General features: G+C 41.2%; 1 protein-coding gene across 1 annotated transcript in view; it reads right to left on the reverse strand.

The window, feature by feature from the left end:
• Positions 1-9,593, reverse strand: part of asic1b (acid-sensing (proton-gated) ion channel 1b) — a 256,494-nt gene extending 246,901 nt beyond the window's left edge. The window contains exon 1 of the mRNA XM_012853347.3: positions 8,758-9,593. Coding sequence (XP_012708801.1) covers positions 8,758-9,122 — 365 coding nt within the window. The 5' untranslated portion in view covers positions 9,123-9,593. The remainder of the gene's footprint in view (positions 1-8,757) is intronic.
• Positions 9,594-16,727: the final 7,134 nt, after the last annotated feature.

Genomic DNA, 16,727 nt, shown 5'->3' on the forward strand with positions numbered 1-16,727 from the left:
CTTCTCGGTGTTACGGTCACAATGTACCCACTGCAATGGAACCGCATCACTCCACTGCAACAGCTCTTGTTCATATGGTTGATAATTGGTGTCAAGAATTGGACAAAGGTAATCTAGTGGGTGTCATATTTTTGGATTTTAGTGCTGCATTTGATCTGATAAATCATGATTTTTCTCATTGCTAAGTCAAAAGGCTATGGATTATCAAAGAAGTCTTTGTCTTGGATCAAAGACCGCTTCTTGTCTGATACCTGTGAGATCCACTGGGGTCTGCCTCAGGGCAGCTCCCTCGGCCCTCTCCTTTTCTCTGTTTATTCTGATGACTTGCCTTGCGTATTAAGCCAATATTCTGTAATCATGTATGCTGATAACTCAACAATAATTAATTAGGATTCAAATGCCACAGATATTTCAACTGTACTGAAAAATGAGATGGTTTCACTTGTGAAGTGGGTTAATGATAACGATAAGAGCAAAACTGGAGCAAGGCTATGTGGATGTAGACAGTGATTGTATAATAATCCACAGTTGACCCTTACAATGAAGAGCTCTACTTTGGAGCAAGTTCCATCCATCCATTTTCCAAACCGCTTATCCCTCATGGGGTCACGGGGGTTGCTGGTGCCTATCTCCAGCGTTCACTGGGCGAGAAGCGGGGTACGCCCTGGACAGGTTGCCAGTCTGTCGCAGGGCAACACAGAGAGACAAACAGGACAAACAACCATTCACGCACACACTCACACCTAAGGACAATTTGGAGAGGCCAATTAACCTAACAGTCATGTTTTTGGTCTGTGGGAGGAAGCCGGAGTACCCGGAGAGAACCCACGCATGCACAGGGAGAACATGCAAACTCCATGCAGAAAGACCCAGGGGTGTACTCGAACCCAGGACCTTCTTGCTGCAAGGCAACAGCGCTACCCACTGCGCCACTGTGCAGCCACTTGGTATCACCGTGGATCATCACTTGTCCTGGTCTTATCATGTTGACAATATCATTGATAAAATGGCCAAAGGTGTTGCTGTTGGCAGAAGATGTTCCTCTTTTGTTTCTCCAACAGTTTTGACAGACATTGTACAATCTTTTGTTCTGTCTCATTTAGAATACTGTTTTATTATATGGTCGGCTGCCAGCTAATCAGATTCGTCAAGGTTGCATGTAGTCTAAAATAAGGCTGCTCGCTTAGTGTTAAGATGTCCCTTTTCTACAAGTATTATAGAAATGCACCACACTTTATCGTGGCCTCTATTGAAGGTTGGCTGGCAGTATAATTTATCTATTTTTTTTAAACAAAGTCATAATAACAGAAAGACTCCTTTAATGAAAAGCTTATTTATTCTGATCAGATACATAATTATTTTACCAGATACTCATCAGAGACTAAATTAATTATAAACTGTGCAAAGACAAACTTGTTACAAAAATCTGTTGTCTATAGAGCAATTCAAGAATGGAACAAGTCACCTAAAAACATTAAGAAATTTTAAAAGAATACTTTCTTTTAAAAGAGCACTGGAATCTAAAATTTTACATTTAAGTTTAAATATAAGTTTATGTATGTAATTTAAAAATGTGATGTCAGATTAATTATGTGCGTATCATATGTTAATATCAAATTGTCCTACATGAACAACTTTGTTTTCTTTCAATTGAACCCCAGGAAGATTAGAAACCACTTTGGTAGAAACTAATGGGGATCCTAATAAATAAACAAATAAACTGCAATGTAATGGTTGAAAGGGTATGCAAATTTGTTTTGTGTGACTTTTTTGCAACTGCTTTGTGGTGGCCACTTCAAAACAAAGAATTTCTGGTCCTTAAAGGTATAGTGGACGATTATTTTGGAAATGTACGGAAGAATCGTCCTAGTCACTTTTTGAATAACTGCTCATAAGCAAGACCGTCCTATCTGCTCTTCTGCTCCTCGGGGGGATCGCGTGAAAAAATCTCCCAAATAAACTCTGGTCTTATTTCTTTCTTCTGAGGCCTTCCTCTTCTTCTCAAAAACTTGTAAGACAAGTTACTTTGTGCAACTGTTTCATGTTCAAAGTATACGGTGAGAGCAGTGGAGCTACAATGAACAGCTGAAACCAAAGCTAATTGGATACATAAACACAAGAAGTCTGCTTGTCCAGCATAAGAGGATACTAGCAAGGAACGTGCACGAATGTTGGCATTACATGAGCATGTCATAATGATTAGCATGTGGGACAACCAACAGATAGGATGACCCCTCCTTTTTCTATGTGTCAATATCTGATTTCAACTGTATTTTGCAAAGATAAATGGACAAGATTTTCAATCCCCAGATGTGCAAAGCTGATCCAGACATTCCCTAAAAGACCTGCAGCTGTAATTGCAGAGATAAGCGATTCTAGAAAGCATTGACTTGGGGCTGCAGAATTAAATGCATAGCAAACTTTAGAAAATTGGAGGGGGGGGGTTGTTTAATTTCTTGCTACCCACAGTTATGTCTTTGTTTGTGCTGCTGTACCACATGGAACCTGAATAAATCAGAATCAAAGGTTGAAGCTGTTATGTGACAAAATGTGACAGATTGAAAGGGACATGAAGGCTTTTTGCAAGGCCCTGTATATTCAGTTGAGCATGAAACTCTGATTTTCTACGAGTTTTTAACTTCAAGTGTGAGTTCTTGGTGCTGTTATGAATCATAGTGGATCATGATTGCTCTGTTGAGTAAATATTGAAAGCCTCTTTATGCAACCATCTTTTGATACCTGCCCCATGTAAGAGAAAAAGCTATAGATGTATGTGTAAAGGAGATGTTTTCTGTACCAGAGGATATGTCGGCTTTTATATTACGATTACAGGAAATGATGGAGTTGTAAAAATGTGACATGTGCTATTTTAAAGGTTTCTAAAACCAATGTCATTGATTTAGCTACAGTGTCGGTGATACTGCGTGAGGGGCGATAAATCTGTGATGGAGAACTATCTGATGGATACAACATAACATCAGTGTTATCGCAGCGTCCTGCGACGCTAAAACCTGCGTCAGCCAGTCAGAGTCCTTCAAAATAAAGGTGACGTTCAACGGCATTGTGTCTCTGTCAAACAGCTGACCTTCAAGCTCCCTTTCCATTTTGCACCTCAACATATCGGAGTAGCAGGCAAACAAACATAAAGCGTCTGAACCAGCCGTAGTGTTTACAACGTAACATGCATGCTTTTACTTTGAAGTCATGATACCGAGGAGAAAACGGGAAATACTGCGCGGTGCCAACTCCGAGGTAATGTCAGTTGGTAAATAAACTACCAGAGATGCTGTAGGTTATCGAATTTGTCCAGTTTAACATTGATTAGACACATATTGTTCACAGTCAATCACATCAACAACTTAGAGATCAGCACCTCTCTGCCAGCCTACATTTTGTTACCCCACTGTATGGCCAAGTCTATAACAATTGCCACACACGTGACATCAGGGCCATGTGACGCATTAGCCATGTACACACGAAGGCGCAAAAACAGAGTTCTTAGAAATATCCATGTGGGCTGGAGTTTTCAAAATCATTCGTATTTAGAGATGTAAAATGGTGTTGACGTTTGGATGAAAGGCCTAGCCGCATAAAAATGTATCCATTCCACCAGATATCCGGCCACATGTGGACTATTTCTTCTCTTTTCCCTAATGACAGTTTGGGCAAGCTCTTTCCCCTTTTCTCCACGGTCTTTGGAGTGCACATTACACACTCACCTTTTTAAGATGTAGCAACAAAAGGCTCGGATCAAACCACTAATCAATCTCGGCTCAGAAATGACATTTGGCCAGCATCAGAAGTCTGAACATATGCAGCAGAGTCAATACAGAGGCGTCTTCAGAGAGTTTTCAAAGAGTGTGTGTGTGTGTGTGTGGGGGGGGGGGGGGGGGGGGTTGTTGGGGTCGAGCGGGTGCAAAACCAAAAGCTGTAACCAAATTCCAGGAGTTGCATATTGCTGTTGTACTACAGGCTATTAATAAAACACAAAATGAATAAAATTATGGAATTACTCTACTAGACGCAAACTTCACCTTCCATCGCCCCTCCTGGCACGCCTTAGTGGTGCCACTGAGCCCCTAAAACGTAACTTCACATAATATCCCTGCTAAATAATTTTTGCACGGGTTAGGTGACAGGGTTTTATACAGTGTATGAATTCAAAACATCACAAATACACGTTCTAAACCACATTTACACCTCAGTACAGTCTCTATCTGTAAACCCGTCATCACCCCTAACCCCTTTGATTGTGGGGGAGAAATTCTCACATTGAGCTATGGATCTGAGAGACACTCTAGTGTCATGGTCAAACAATGTGAACTTGTTGACTTAAAAACAGCAGATTGCTGTTGCCTGCAATAAATTACAAAAAAAAAACTGATCGGCTGTTTTTATATATGCAATCAAGATCATGTTGAAAATATCAATTTTCTAAATCAATTTTGTTATATTTTGTTAATATGATTTTGTTTTGTTTGGAACTGTGCATTTTTAAAGGGTGCCAGTCATTTTGTGCCTTTGTAGTCATTTCATACTCGACTTTTCAGACACGAGATGGAGCATTTTCACACATTTTCTTTTGAATGCGCATCAGTTCAGACCTCCCAGAGAAAAAGCTGATGATTTAAAGTAATTTTCTACATTCTTCTCATACTGAAGTAAAAGGGGTTTTATGACTCCAATAAATAATATCTAACAGCAGGGGGTAACTTAGATTATTTTGATCAATGGCCAAAATGGGGAGAGGAACTACAATAGATAAAAAATAATATTCAATTAAATTTAATGGAAATCTATCCTCATAATACCTCAAAAATACTACTGATATCTAATTGTATGTGGGTATGAAATGGAAGGGGAAGAAATAACAAGTCATGGGTGTGAAATGGGGGAACCTAGAGCCATTATAAAATATTTTTGAAATGTCTGTTTTGTTTCCTTAAATGCTCTTTTCTAAGTTTTTATCTCTTGTTGTGTCATTTTTGTTGTTTTTTTTATCATGACTTGAGGTGTTTTGAACGGGGACGCCGCAACATTTTTACACTTCTCACAGGCAAATAGAAATACCTGCCTTCAAAGTGGATTTTTTCAGAAAAAGAGTCTCGCGCCGCACTTCTGAGTGGCAAAAAGGAAAATGGAAGTCCCCATCAAAGCCAAAAGAACAGAGAGGGCAAGAAACAATGGAGAGATGTGAGAGTGTTAATCAGAGGAACAACTCTGTAGCTTAACAAACAGCACTAATTACACAGGGATAAAGGCGTGTTCATCACACAGCTTATGAGACACAAGTTAATTGCCTCAGCTTGTAGTCCCCTCCCTCCATCTAAAGTCAGCTCATCAAAGTCACTCGGAGCAAACGCTCCTATGTTTACTCTTCTTTTTTCCACTCTGTCTTGTTTCCTTACTTCTTTGCCTTTTTCTCACAATTTTTCCTTTTTCTTCTTCTGACTGAACATACAATGAGGCACACTAGCCCGACATTTCATTAAAGCTGCCAGTACAAACAGAGAAATAGACCCTTGGTATATGGTAAGTCATCGCGCTGGTTGATGTCTATGTCACACGATGAGGCTGGAGCATTTTGTGCTACAGCCTGAATAAAGGGAAAACATTACGTTGAAGCAGGGATGTAACCCGTAATATGCATGCATGTATATTACACGTGCAGGCTGAAGATATGGAATTAGATGCATGTCAGCCAAACATGCACTAGACGTACTCCGTACCTTAGGCTACAGAACAGTGTGGATCAATATGCTAAAAATAAATGGAGGGCTGTGTTCAAGGTGGATCAAGATGCATTGGGGTTTTTAAGTACATATTTTATTTTTGCTTCTGTGAGCTTAGAGTTTTCTGGGGCTTTTCGTCGTGTGAATTTGCGCGAATCTTGTTTGCTCCGAAACAAAGTAACGGCTTCCCTCTGTGTTTAGTCTAGCGATTGTGATCAGAACGAGAGGGGAGGCGCTGAAAACAAAAAGTGAACGTATTCAAACTCCACACTTTCAACACGAGGCAGCGAGCTTGTCAAAGCTGCTAAAATGCTATAAGATCAAAGCACGGCAGGGAGCAACAAGTGTAGAGGGAGGGGTTGGCAGCTGTGAGTAACGCGCGTCTCTACGCTGTCAGCAGGAGACGTTCAAATCCACTGTAGTCGTTAATCGAATCTATGGGTATTTGCAAACCATGAAAGACAAAATGATAAGGCAATAAATTGCATCAGCAGAATTTTCTCTCACGAACACTTAGCCAGGATCAGCTCCAATCTGTCATCCGAGTGAGGTTTATGTTCTGGTTTTCTGTCACATCTCAGCAAACTGATGTAAAAGCTTATTCCATGATAAAGACATTAGATAACGGTCACATGAAGGGTTAATGTGCAATGAGGACCTCACATGACACGATCCATGATTTCCTTCATTATTAACTCTGATGCTAATGCTTTAATTTGCTGTCACCCTGCTTTCAGGGGCCACCTTTCATGCATGACCCTCCATCTTCCTTTCGCTGAGTCAGAGGAAGGCCAGTGGAGTTCAGAGCTTTAAAAGGCTTTGCGTGCTTTTTCCATGTTTTTATTTTTTGCACATCTCCCAGAGCTCCTGCAGTGACAATGAAAAGGCCGCTATTAACAGTGCTTTGCACTTCTGCGGCAGACAAGGCATCACCCGAGACAATTCAGACGTCATAGCTGACTCGAGTTTGCCTGCTATGCTGTTGACAGGGTTTGACACAAAAGTAACATTCAGTAAGGCTTCAGGGTAAAACGGTACCCTGAAGCCTTTCGCCCGCTGGTTCGGCAAACTTTGGTGACCAGACCACTTCACTGCAGTGAAGAGGTGACCAGTTTTCTGATTAAATGCAAAACCCTGTTTCATTAACAGGTGCGTCTCTTTGAAGCAGAACATCGTTGAGAAGTTCATTTATTTCAGTGTTTCCATTCAAAAAGTGGAAATTGTATGTAAGAATACATTTAATTTCGTTTTAATTTTGATCAAGTTTCTCAGAAAATTAGAACTAGGATTTTTAATACAGAAATATCGACCAACTGAAAAACTGCGTATATACTGCGTAACATAGGAATTAGTGCGTTAGTGCAGCAATCGGCCTGTTGCTCTGCTGAGCTGATAAGGAAGCCCAGGTTGACTAAACGTGGACTTTATCTCATCTTCTGTTCCTCATCTTCCTCTCAGCAATGCCTTTTCTGAGGGATTTAGATCAGGATTGCATTTCCAACTCCCCACTGTTTACAGCTCGGTCCTCCAACACGTTCCAGAGAGATTACATCAGCATCTCGTCATGATTCAGGTGACCAAGTACTCCACTCACACCAAGCAATAGCTTCTAACCACCCAGGACAGTGATGGTGGGTTATTGATTTGCATCTGACTTACAATGAGTCTAGGAGGATGGGCCTCCATGTCCTTAAAAACAGCAGCGCTCCAACTGCAGGTTGCTCAGTGCGATCCTCCAGAACTGACTAAGACTCCTGGATAGTTGTGGAAACGTCTTCAGAAAGAACTGAACGAAAGTCCGGCTAACTCCGATTTAAGCCTGTTTGCTGTTGCGATGACCCGGATAACTGATAATTTGCACAGGCATCTAGATCAGTAGAGTTTGCTGACCAGTTGCTCTGTGCTGGACTGATAACCTGTTCAGGGTCTTTCTTGGCTCTCACAGATATGACAGCTGGACACAGGCACAACCCCCAGTGACCCTGCTTAGATGAGTGGCAACGTCAGTATGTGCCAAGTCCTTCCTGCTGGAATATGAAAATAAGCATCTTTATAAAGCTTGTCAGAAGAGGGAAGCATGCTGACTTCTGAATTCATAAAACCAATTGGTCCAAAATCAGCAGCTGAGATGGGTAGCCAAAATCATCCGTGACAGTTTAATGTTCCTCCAGACTCTTGAATTTTAATTTCCAAATGAAATACAGAGTTTACTGTCATCTTAAAAATGACTTTGGACCACTGAACAACACCCCGCTTCTCTTTTTCTTCTTTGCATAAGACGTACAACTCTAGAAATGTGACATGTGTAGCTAATGTATCTGTGTGTGTAGTTAATGTAGCCGTGTGTATAAAAACCGAATTACATAGGAGACACGTTATAAGACTTTGCAGTCATATCTCCTTCTGAGTAAGCATGTGGCAACAGTGAACAGTGCAATGAATCCTTAACTGTGCAGCCATTACACTTACTAAGCAAGAACTCTTAAATCCCTTTTATCTGTGCATGTTTTTCTTCCACTCAACTTTCCATTAACATGCTTGGACACAGAACTGTTTTTTGGCTCACCCTCCATATATAAGAGTTCTGTTACTATCTCCTGGGCAAATGCCAAATCAGGAGACTTCCCAATGATGTAACATTTCTGTATCAAAAATATTAGATATTTCTGAAAAACTGATTTTTTTTTTTTTATTCTATTACCTGTTACTCATAACTCCACATGTCATCACTTAGAATTCAATTGAACTGAAACAAAATTATTTTTTATATGGTATTCTAACTTGTTGAGAAGAAGCTTTAAACGCTTCAATCTTTTAACTTTTACAGCATCTCACACTGAGCTCATGAACCCACTCCTGTGCATAAGGAGTAAAAAAAAAAAAAAAAAAAATGTTTCCACACAAACAAACTTGTGCTGCACACTGACTTCTTTTGAGCCACCTGTCACCGGTGAAGCAGGCTGAAGTTGGCGTGACACCGACGGACAACACCACCGTCAGGCTCGTTTCAATCAGACTTACGCACCTGCCGTTGAGCAAGGCGAGGAAGTCCCCGGCGTGGTACAGGTCGTTGGGAGTCACCTGGCTGAAACGGAAGGAGTTCAGGTTGCAGAAGGTGACCGCGGGGAACACGATCATCGACGCGGCCACCTCGTCCAGCTTGGTGACGTGGGGATAGTCGAAGTAAAACTGCACCCGGTCCACGCACACCATCACCAGCACGCCCAGAGACGCCATGAAGAACACGATCCACAGGCTGCGCTTCACGTACTTTCGCTCATAGGTGAACATGTGGGAGATGCCGTGCAGCGTGGACCTGGTGGCGAAAACTTCGATGGGAGCCGGCTGCTTGTAGTCCGTGTCCTCCGGGTCCGCTTTCAGATCCATCATTTCCAGCAGGACGGGGGTTCCGGCGTGGCTGAACGACTGCGAGGCGGCAAACTGCGCGACTTGGGGTTTATGAATAAGTAGATGCTTTATTTATGAGGGAGGATGTTGGCCGGTGCCAAGTTCACGCCCTTCTACGCATGGATTTCTCATGCAGCCTGTGTGAGATGTTGCGTCACTGACAGTCGGCAGAAAAAAAACAAAAACAAAAAAAAGCTCCAGAATCAGAACACTGAACTCAGAATCGCATGTGAACGCTCAGTCCGTATGCCGCGCACCGAGCAGCTGGGAGATATCCGCCGCTTCAGCTTAAAGTCGCAGCTCCAAATGAATCATTAAGACAACAGCGCGGTGCGCGCATGGATGGCTGCCAGCGAGCTGCCCTCTCTCTTGCCCGCTTCCGTAACCTGAGCGAGTTTGAGTCCACGCCGAAGCAAAGCCAGAGCACGGGAGTGGGAAATAACCACGGAGCAGGAGCCGAGCCACGGCGAGGCAGAAATCAACGCGCCGATGTGGTCCGTCTCATGGCGAGGCGGGAGAGGAGGCTTGGAGACACGGCGTTGGCGTGAAATCCGGACATGTGCTGGAGAAGGAGATCTCTGTGGCCTGTTAATGGTTTAAAAGCAGTCGTCGACTCGTCCTCCTGGGGGCTTCCACAGCTGCATCACACCGGAGCTGCGTTCTGAGTCAGAGCCGCCTCGGTGCGCCCTCTGCTCGCATCCATTCCCTCCCCGAGCTGCCTTCACACGACAACGCCGGGATCGCCGCTCGAAATATATGTATCTTCCAAGTTTTTCTTGTTGTTGTTGTTGTTGTTGAGAGGAGAAATACGCGAAGAGGTTGTATCCTGCCTGAAACCTTCAGCGGGGACCCCTCGGCTGCTGCGGCGGTGGCGGCTCGCCTGGATCACTTACGTTCGTCCCAAACAGGAGAGAGCAACGATAGGACGGCGGACTGGAGGAGTCCAACGTCGGCAGCCAACGACTTGAGTCCAACACGCAATCCCAAGCAGCTGTTCGAACAAAACCCCGCCGTGTAGAACAAATCACACAAGCAGGCAGCTCTGTGAGCATCATGTTTACCTGCGCGCTATTACAGGTAACGCGTTTAATTGGATGAACATGATTTAAAAAAAAAAAAAAAAAACACTTTGGAAGTCACATCTGCTAAGTTACAACTCTGGAGCCTGCAAGGCAGACCAGTAGTTATATTATGTTAATATGCAAAGCTAAATAAAGAAAATTGCTTAGAATTAACTTTCTACCACATAATCCACTGCTTAAGACTAGGCTTCATGCCAACCATTAAACCCACGCTTAAATATTTTGTATTTGGTTACCCAGACTTCAACTTTTATGGTGCCTTGCAAACGTATTAGTACCCTTTTTTTTAATAATTGTGTACAGTATTTTTACTTTTGTGTCATTACTGTACAGAAGAGGTCACCAACATGGTCCCAGCGTGGACCACATGCGGCGGCCACGAGCCTGTTCCCAAAAAGCCACAGTCCAACACCAAAGATTTATTTTATTCCGTTACTCTTCGTGTTTAATCACGCTTGCCTTTAGATAGATTTAAAAATGACAATATCTATAAAAATGCATGAAAATGTATTTATTTTACGTAAAGTTAAGGTGAACACTGACTCTTCCAGTTCAATGGTCAGTACAGGTAACCCTTCGTATGACGCGACACCGATAATGTAGCTCTCAGTTTAAAAAAGACTGGTGGCCCCTGCTGTACAGTCTGTAATTCTTATTATTAGTTGTATTTATTTATTTTGTAATTTTATATCTACATGTGTATCTGCATGCTCCCTTTCTCCTTTCTGCTGGTACACCTGGATCACAGTGGGGGAGATTTCTCTTCTATTCTAACTTGTCCCTATAGCGACAATACATTGTGAATTGTTTTAACTGGTTTCTATGTAGTGGTGTTGAGTAAAGGTGGCTCAACACCAATCCATGGCAAATATCTTTTCATCGGCATGTGCAGTCCACCGTTAACAAATCCCACTGCTTTTCCTATTTGCAACTGAAACATGGTCAGTAGTGGTGTTATTCCAAAATATAGCGCCCTGTTACCAGGTTAAAAATAAAGACACCAATATTCTCAGATTTAAAAAGAAAAATAGATCTGTGGATGGGGTGTTGGAAGATTGAAAAATGTAATATATTTGCTGTTAATTTGGTTGTTTTATTCTAGTTGCTCACACTCTTTTCATTTCTAATCTACTTCACCACATTGCTTGCAGAAAGACGTGACAGCTAATCTTTGGGCGTAGGAGGGAGCCGGAGCAGCTGGTGCGATCCTATGCATACATAGGGGAGAACACGCAAACTCCATGCAGAAAGACCCGGGGTTGAACCCAGTGTTCAAACCCGGGACCTTGTTGCTGCAAGTCAACAGTGCGACTAACTCTGCCACTGTACAGCCTGTATTTCTTCTGAATGTAAGAATAAAGAAAGACAGAAAGACTTTACGTTGAGCGGCCTGTCCTTTTAAAAACAGGAAGAATTTGTCTCTCGATAACAAAACCCTCTTACCAGCTTCAATCAGCATCTTTGAGGCGTTTTGCTTTTCTTCTCAGGTTGATATTCACATTTCACAACACAACACGTTCATCTATGGGATACAGAACCTGCTCTCTTTGCACATATTTGTTTGAACTGAAAAAAAAAAAAAACATATCTTGTGGCTTCTGGGAATTGACCCCAAGGAGAAACACGACTTTTGAAAGTCTAAGATTTTCTTCAGAAAAGTTCTTTTGATTTCCACATGATGTCAAACAAGCAAGCATTGTGCTTGAGATGTGCTTGAAATCCATTTATAGGTGTGCCTCCATTTAACTCAAAATGTTGTGAATTATCCTCTCAGAGGCTGGCAGAGCCATGGCATCATAAAAAAAAATAAAAATCTGGCCTTTCCCAAATAGATACAATGACTTTAGTGTGTATAAAGTTCTGCATTTGAAGAAAACAATAACTCTCTAAAGGCTTTTAACACATAAAACATATTTTGTAATTCTAACTGTCCTAATACAGGAAAGTGTGATTTAATGCCAGACAGTGAAAGAGGGATACGGTTTCAGCTGCACCAACCATCACTCAGATTCATTTAGCCCTAAGCAAATTATCGTAACATACAAAGTAACACGTTTTCCAGTAAGCCACTACACACAGATGCTCACTCATTTACACATATATGCATGTTTACGCCTCATGCAGTTGCAGACAAGCTCAAACAAATCTCTTTACAAATCTGTGCTCTGCTTTGACCGTAGACTGGAAACGTGTCAGAGTCAACTGCTGAGACAAGCGCAGGCAATAAGGCAGATGTGTCACACAACTTCCACTGCCAAATCTGTCATGGAAACCATATTGCCAAAAGGCAAGGAGAGCTCACCCATGAAAATGGTTTATAACGCGTCCAAAATTGCTATTTGCCATGGTATTGACTGTGAAAATGTGGCAGCGTTTATGAAATCTCCTTTTTTTATTGATCTTGATGGGCGGAGAGGTGATTTATGATTTTTTTTCTATAAGATGACGGGACTCCGCGTTCTGTATTAGAGTAGATGTTGCGTTGGTAAACGCTTCACATTTACCCGAATCTGGCCTTCTTAATGGTTGTGTGATGCTGCCACATGCAGCTCCTAAATCCTAAGAACTTAAAAGTGTAAATATGTTTAGACCTTTCTGTTTAAGATGTCTTTGCAGCGTTTGTTCTTCTTTTTATCCAAGACCAGACTTTCTCACAATCTACATCAGTTTATAAGTTTAAATCTAATAAAACTATGATATTACTCCATGCAGAAACTCTGAAAATTGCGAGGTCGCAATGTAATGCTCACAGATCTAATTTTCTCTGTAGAAAAATAATGTGGAAGATTCTTCTGCAACACTAAAAGATATTACAGGAAACATCTTCTTGTTTTTGTTTGTTTTGTCTTTGGCGTGGGGACATAGAACATACCATGTCTGTCTTTCCAAAGGTAAATCTCAAACTGTATTTTTTTAAATCCAGCTCTGCACTGCAAAAAGAGAACTAAAAATTCGTAAAACTTTCTTGAAATTAATGTATTTGCCCTTTATTTGAGCAGGTAAATAAGATTATTTGCCAATGGAATGAGTATTTTTACTCATTCCATTTAATTAGATATATTGCACTTGAAATAAGATGATGGAAATGAATTGTTCCTATTTTAAGTGCAAAAATCTTATTCCATTGGCAAGTAGTCCTATTTACCTGCTCAAATCAAGGAAATATACATTCATTTCAAGAAAAAAAAAATATTATTTTTAGGTCTATTTTTGCAGTGTGGGTTGGTCAGTTGATGTATTTCTGAGCTTGGACTTTGTGAATCTGGAAATTACTGCAAGAAGCTGGGCTGTTCTCGAGTTTCCCTCCATGAATTACCAGCAGGTTACCTCCTTGATTCCCTTGAAGCCACTGGAATAAGCTGGACAAATGTCAGAGAGGTTAGCTGGACCTGCTTACATGAAGTACTTATCCATCAATCTGGAGAAGCTGCTGATTCACAAACCAGTTCTAGGCCATATTGTGTTCGAATGTGTGAATGTTGTGCGCATGGAATGGGAGAATGTGACCCATTGTGTGAAAAGGCTTTCAGTGACCAGTATGACTAGAAAAGGGGTATATAAATTTAGTCAATTTATAACAATCTACCAACGCTCACCTGTCTGCCTGCCCTCAATCTTCACATCGCCTGTGAAACCATTTATCGACACCTGCTTTGCCAGTCTACCCTTGTCCTTTGACTTCATCAGTCAAGACACCATCAAACAACGGAGGAAAATAAAACGTACCTGCTTCTTGTTCTTTTTTTTTCAGTCCTTACCTCCACTCTGGCTTTCCACCCAACCGAACAAGCAACCCAACAGTTCAACACGCCGTTATTCCCGAGACGCGCCTGAGCGTTGCCAATCTTGTCTTCTCCTCCAGATGGACAAACCTGTTTCCATGTGTGGAAATTCAGGACTCAGTATTTCATCTCGTTAACAATAAAGCTTATAGACCTCCATTTACTTTCAGCTGTTTCCTTAGTCACACATAACGCTGACTGAAGTCACACAGGTAGAAGTCTGCAGAATAAGAGAAATTAGCATTTTTTTGCCTTGTTCCCCCTTCAACATATGGATATAAAAAGCACTCGGATGACATAAGAAGAGTTCTGAGGCTTTGCATAAACTTGTTTTTGCTGTTGAAATTTTTTATCCGGCTTTTGTGCCGTTTTGAATGACATATTATTTTCATTCAGCTCTAAAAGAGAGAAGGCACACATGCTTGCATAACCCCTATTTTGAGTACTTTTACAGCAAATATCTGATCTTTTATTTTCCTAATATGGAGTTGAGTTACATAATTGAAGATGCGACAAGTAAATACTGCTTTAACTTAAGGGGATTTCATATGTACTGGTTCCTTTAGATCACAGGTGTCAAACTCAAGGCCCGCGGGCCAAATCTGGCCCTTCAAGGTAAATTATCCGGCCCTCGAGAGCCAAAAAAAAGGCATATATCCTTTTATAGTGTATAAAGTTGCTAAAAATGTGACTCCTGTAAGTGTAACTCACCCCAATATAAACTTTTTTTGCAGATAAACTGTATAAACTGGGCCTAAGAGTGCTACTTTTATGTTACTGTGCATTTTCTATACTACTGTGTGAACTGAAATGAAATTATGAAATGAAAAGTATCGTCTCTACACATGCAAGCGGCCCTTTTAATGACTTCATGATGCCAAAGTGGCCCCATATAGAAATTAGTTTGACACCCCTGCTTTAGATAAAGTGCAAATGCATTATTTTTTTTTCAGATTATTAACCAGTCCATATTTCTATTAATTAATTTAGGAATAATTTGATTTCAGACATTCCACCAAAACATTCAAATAAGCACATTGACATATTCCTCATTTTAGGCATCTATAAGAATATATACCCACCACATGTACAAATACACAACCGTATTGAATGATTGTCTCTGAAATGGATATGAAAAAGTAAAACCTATTTAATGGACTATAGGATAGATAAATGGATAAATCAGTATCCATCCTATAGTCCCCAACATGAATATTCTTCCTGAATCCTGTTAATTCTTCTGAGTTTTCCAAACTCCTAAGGTAATATACAACTATACATATAAACATACATAAACACATACATACACATATTCAAATAAACACCCAATGTAAAACGGTAAGTTAACAAACTGTTAAAGCAGCAGTTATTGTCCAACGTATAGAAAACGTTAAGTCAGTTTCCTTATGTTCTAATAATAATGTACCGGTTTTTAAAAATGCAAACAGATTATATATCAGCCGGCACATCCATAGCATTACATAAAATATATGGAGTATTTGAAGATAAACAATCTTTTCATTGCCAGAATGGGAAACAAGGCTTTTGTCCAAATTACAGTTTGTGTAGCCATGTCTCCTTGTATGTTGTTTGGATTACACTTGCAGAGAGAGCGGCTTTACACAAAGGAGGATCTGAAATCTCTCCTCTCTTCTCTTCTGTGTTGGCCTCTCCATTCAGCTCGCTCCGTCCAGACTAGCTTTTACTTTGGCCTAGGCAGCCAAAGCTGTGTGGTTTGCCAACCCGCGCAGAGGGAGCTGGCAGGAAACTTGAGCTCACTCCGGGGTCCTATTGACACGACTCTTACGTTATCGTTGGGTAGGCAGCACACAGTGGGAGCAAGAGGCTCTTGACCCAGATGATTTAGGCCCGTTTCATATCCATGCCCAGAACCTGCTTCTGATTGCAACTCTTTCTCGTCTTGGCGCCGGTCCAAACAAGGTCCTCGTAGACAGATGGTCATTAGATCTGATAATGGGTATCTGCAGGTTGCTGCCCAGACAAAATGCCTACTTCTTTAACTGCAATGATCATTATCAGTGAAGGACACTCATTGAGAGCAAGTCAGGGAATCATTAAAAAGGCTTGAAATTCCCAGTTGTAACCTTATATGAGACAGTTGGCGCTGATCTCTTTTACTTCCAATGATGCCATATGTGTGTGCACATGTTCATATTCTCTAGGAGGATAATGACTTTTTATATTCAATACAGTTTTATTTATGTAGCGCCAATTCACAACACGTCATCTCAAGGCACTTTTTACAAAGTCGAATTCGATCAAATCGGACGGATTGGTCAGAAAGTTTCCTCTCTAAGGAAACCCAGCAGGTTGCATCAAGTGTTGAAAAGCAGCATTCACTCCTCCTGAAAGATAAAATCAAATATACTTTGATTTTATTTATTTATTCTGAGCCATTCCTCTTCTTCTCCTAAAACTTTTGGACAGTTTCCGTCTCGCAACTTTTTCTAACATTGTCCTGCCTGGAGCTACGATGAACGGCTGAAACTCTCTGGATACATAAACACTTGGAGTGCGCAGAAAGAGGAAACTAGCAAGGAGCGAGGACACACACTGGCGCTGGGTGAACATGTCAGAATGACTGGCATGCGAGAGAACCAGTAGATAGGATGATCCTGCCAGATCTTGAAGCCAAAAGAAGATCGTCCACTACACCTTTAAGTATTCACCCATTAAACTTTGTTTTACATTTTGTTACATCA

This window comes from Fundulus heteroclitus, chromosome 20 (assembly GCF_011125445.2).
Source record: "Fundulus heteroclitus isolate FHET01 chromosome 20, MU-UCD_Fhet_4.1, whole genome shotgun sequence".
Taxonomy (NCBI): domain Eukaryota; kingdom Metazoa; phylum Chordata; class Actinopteri; order Cyprinodontiformes; family Fundulidae; genus Fundulus; species Fundulus heteroclitus.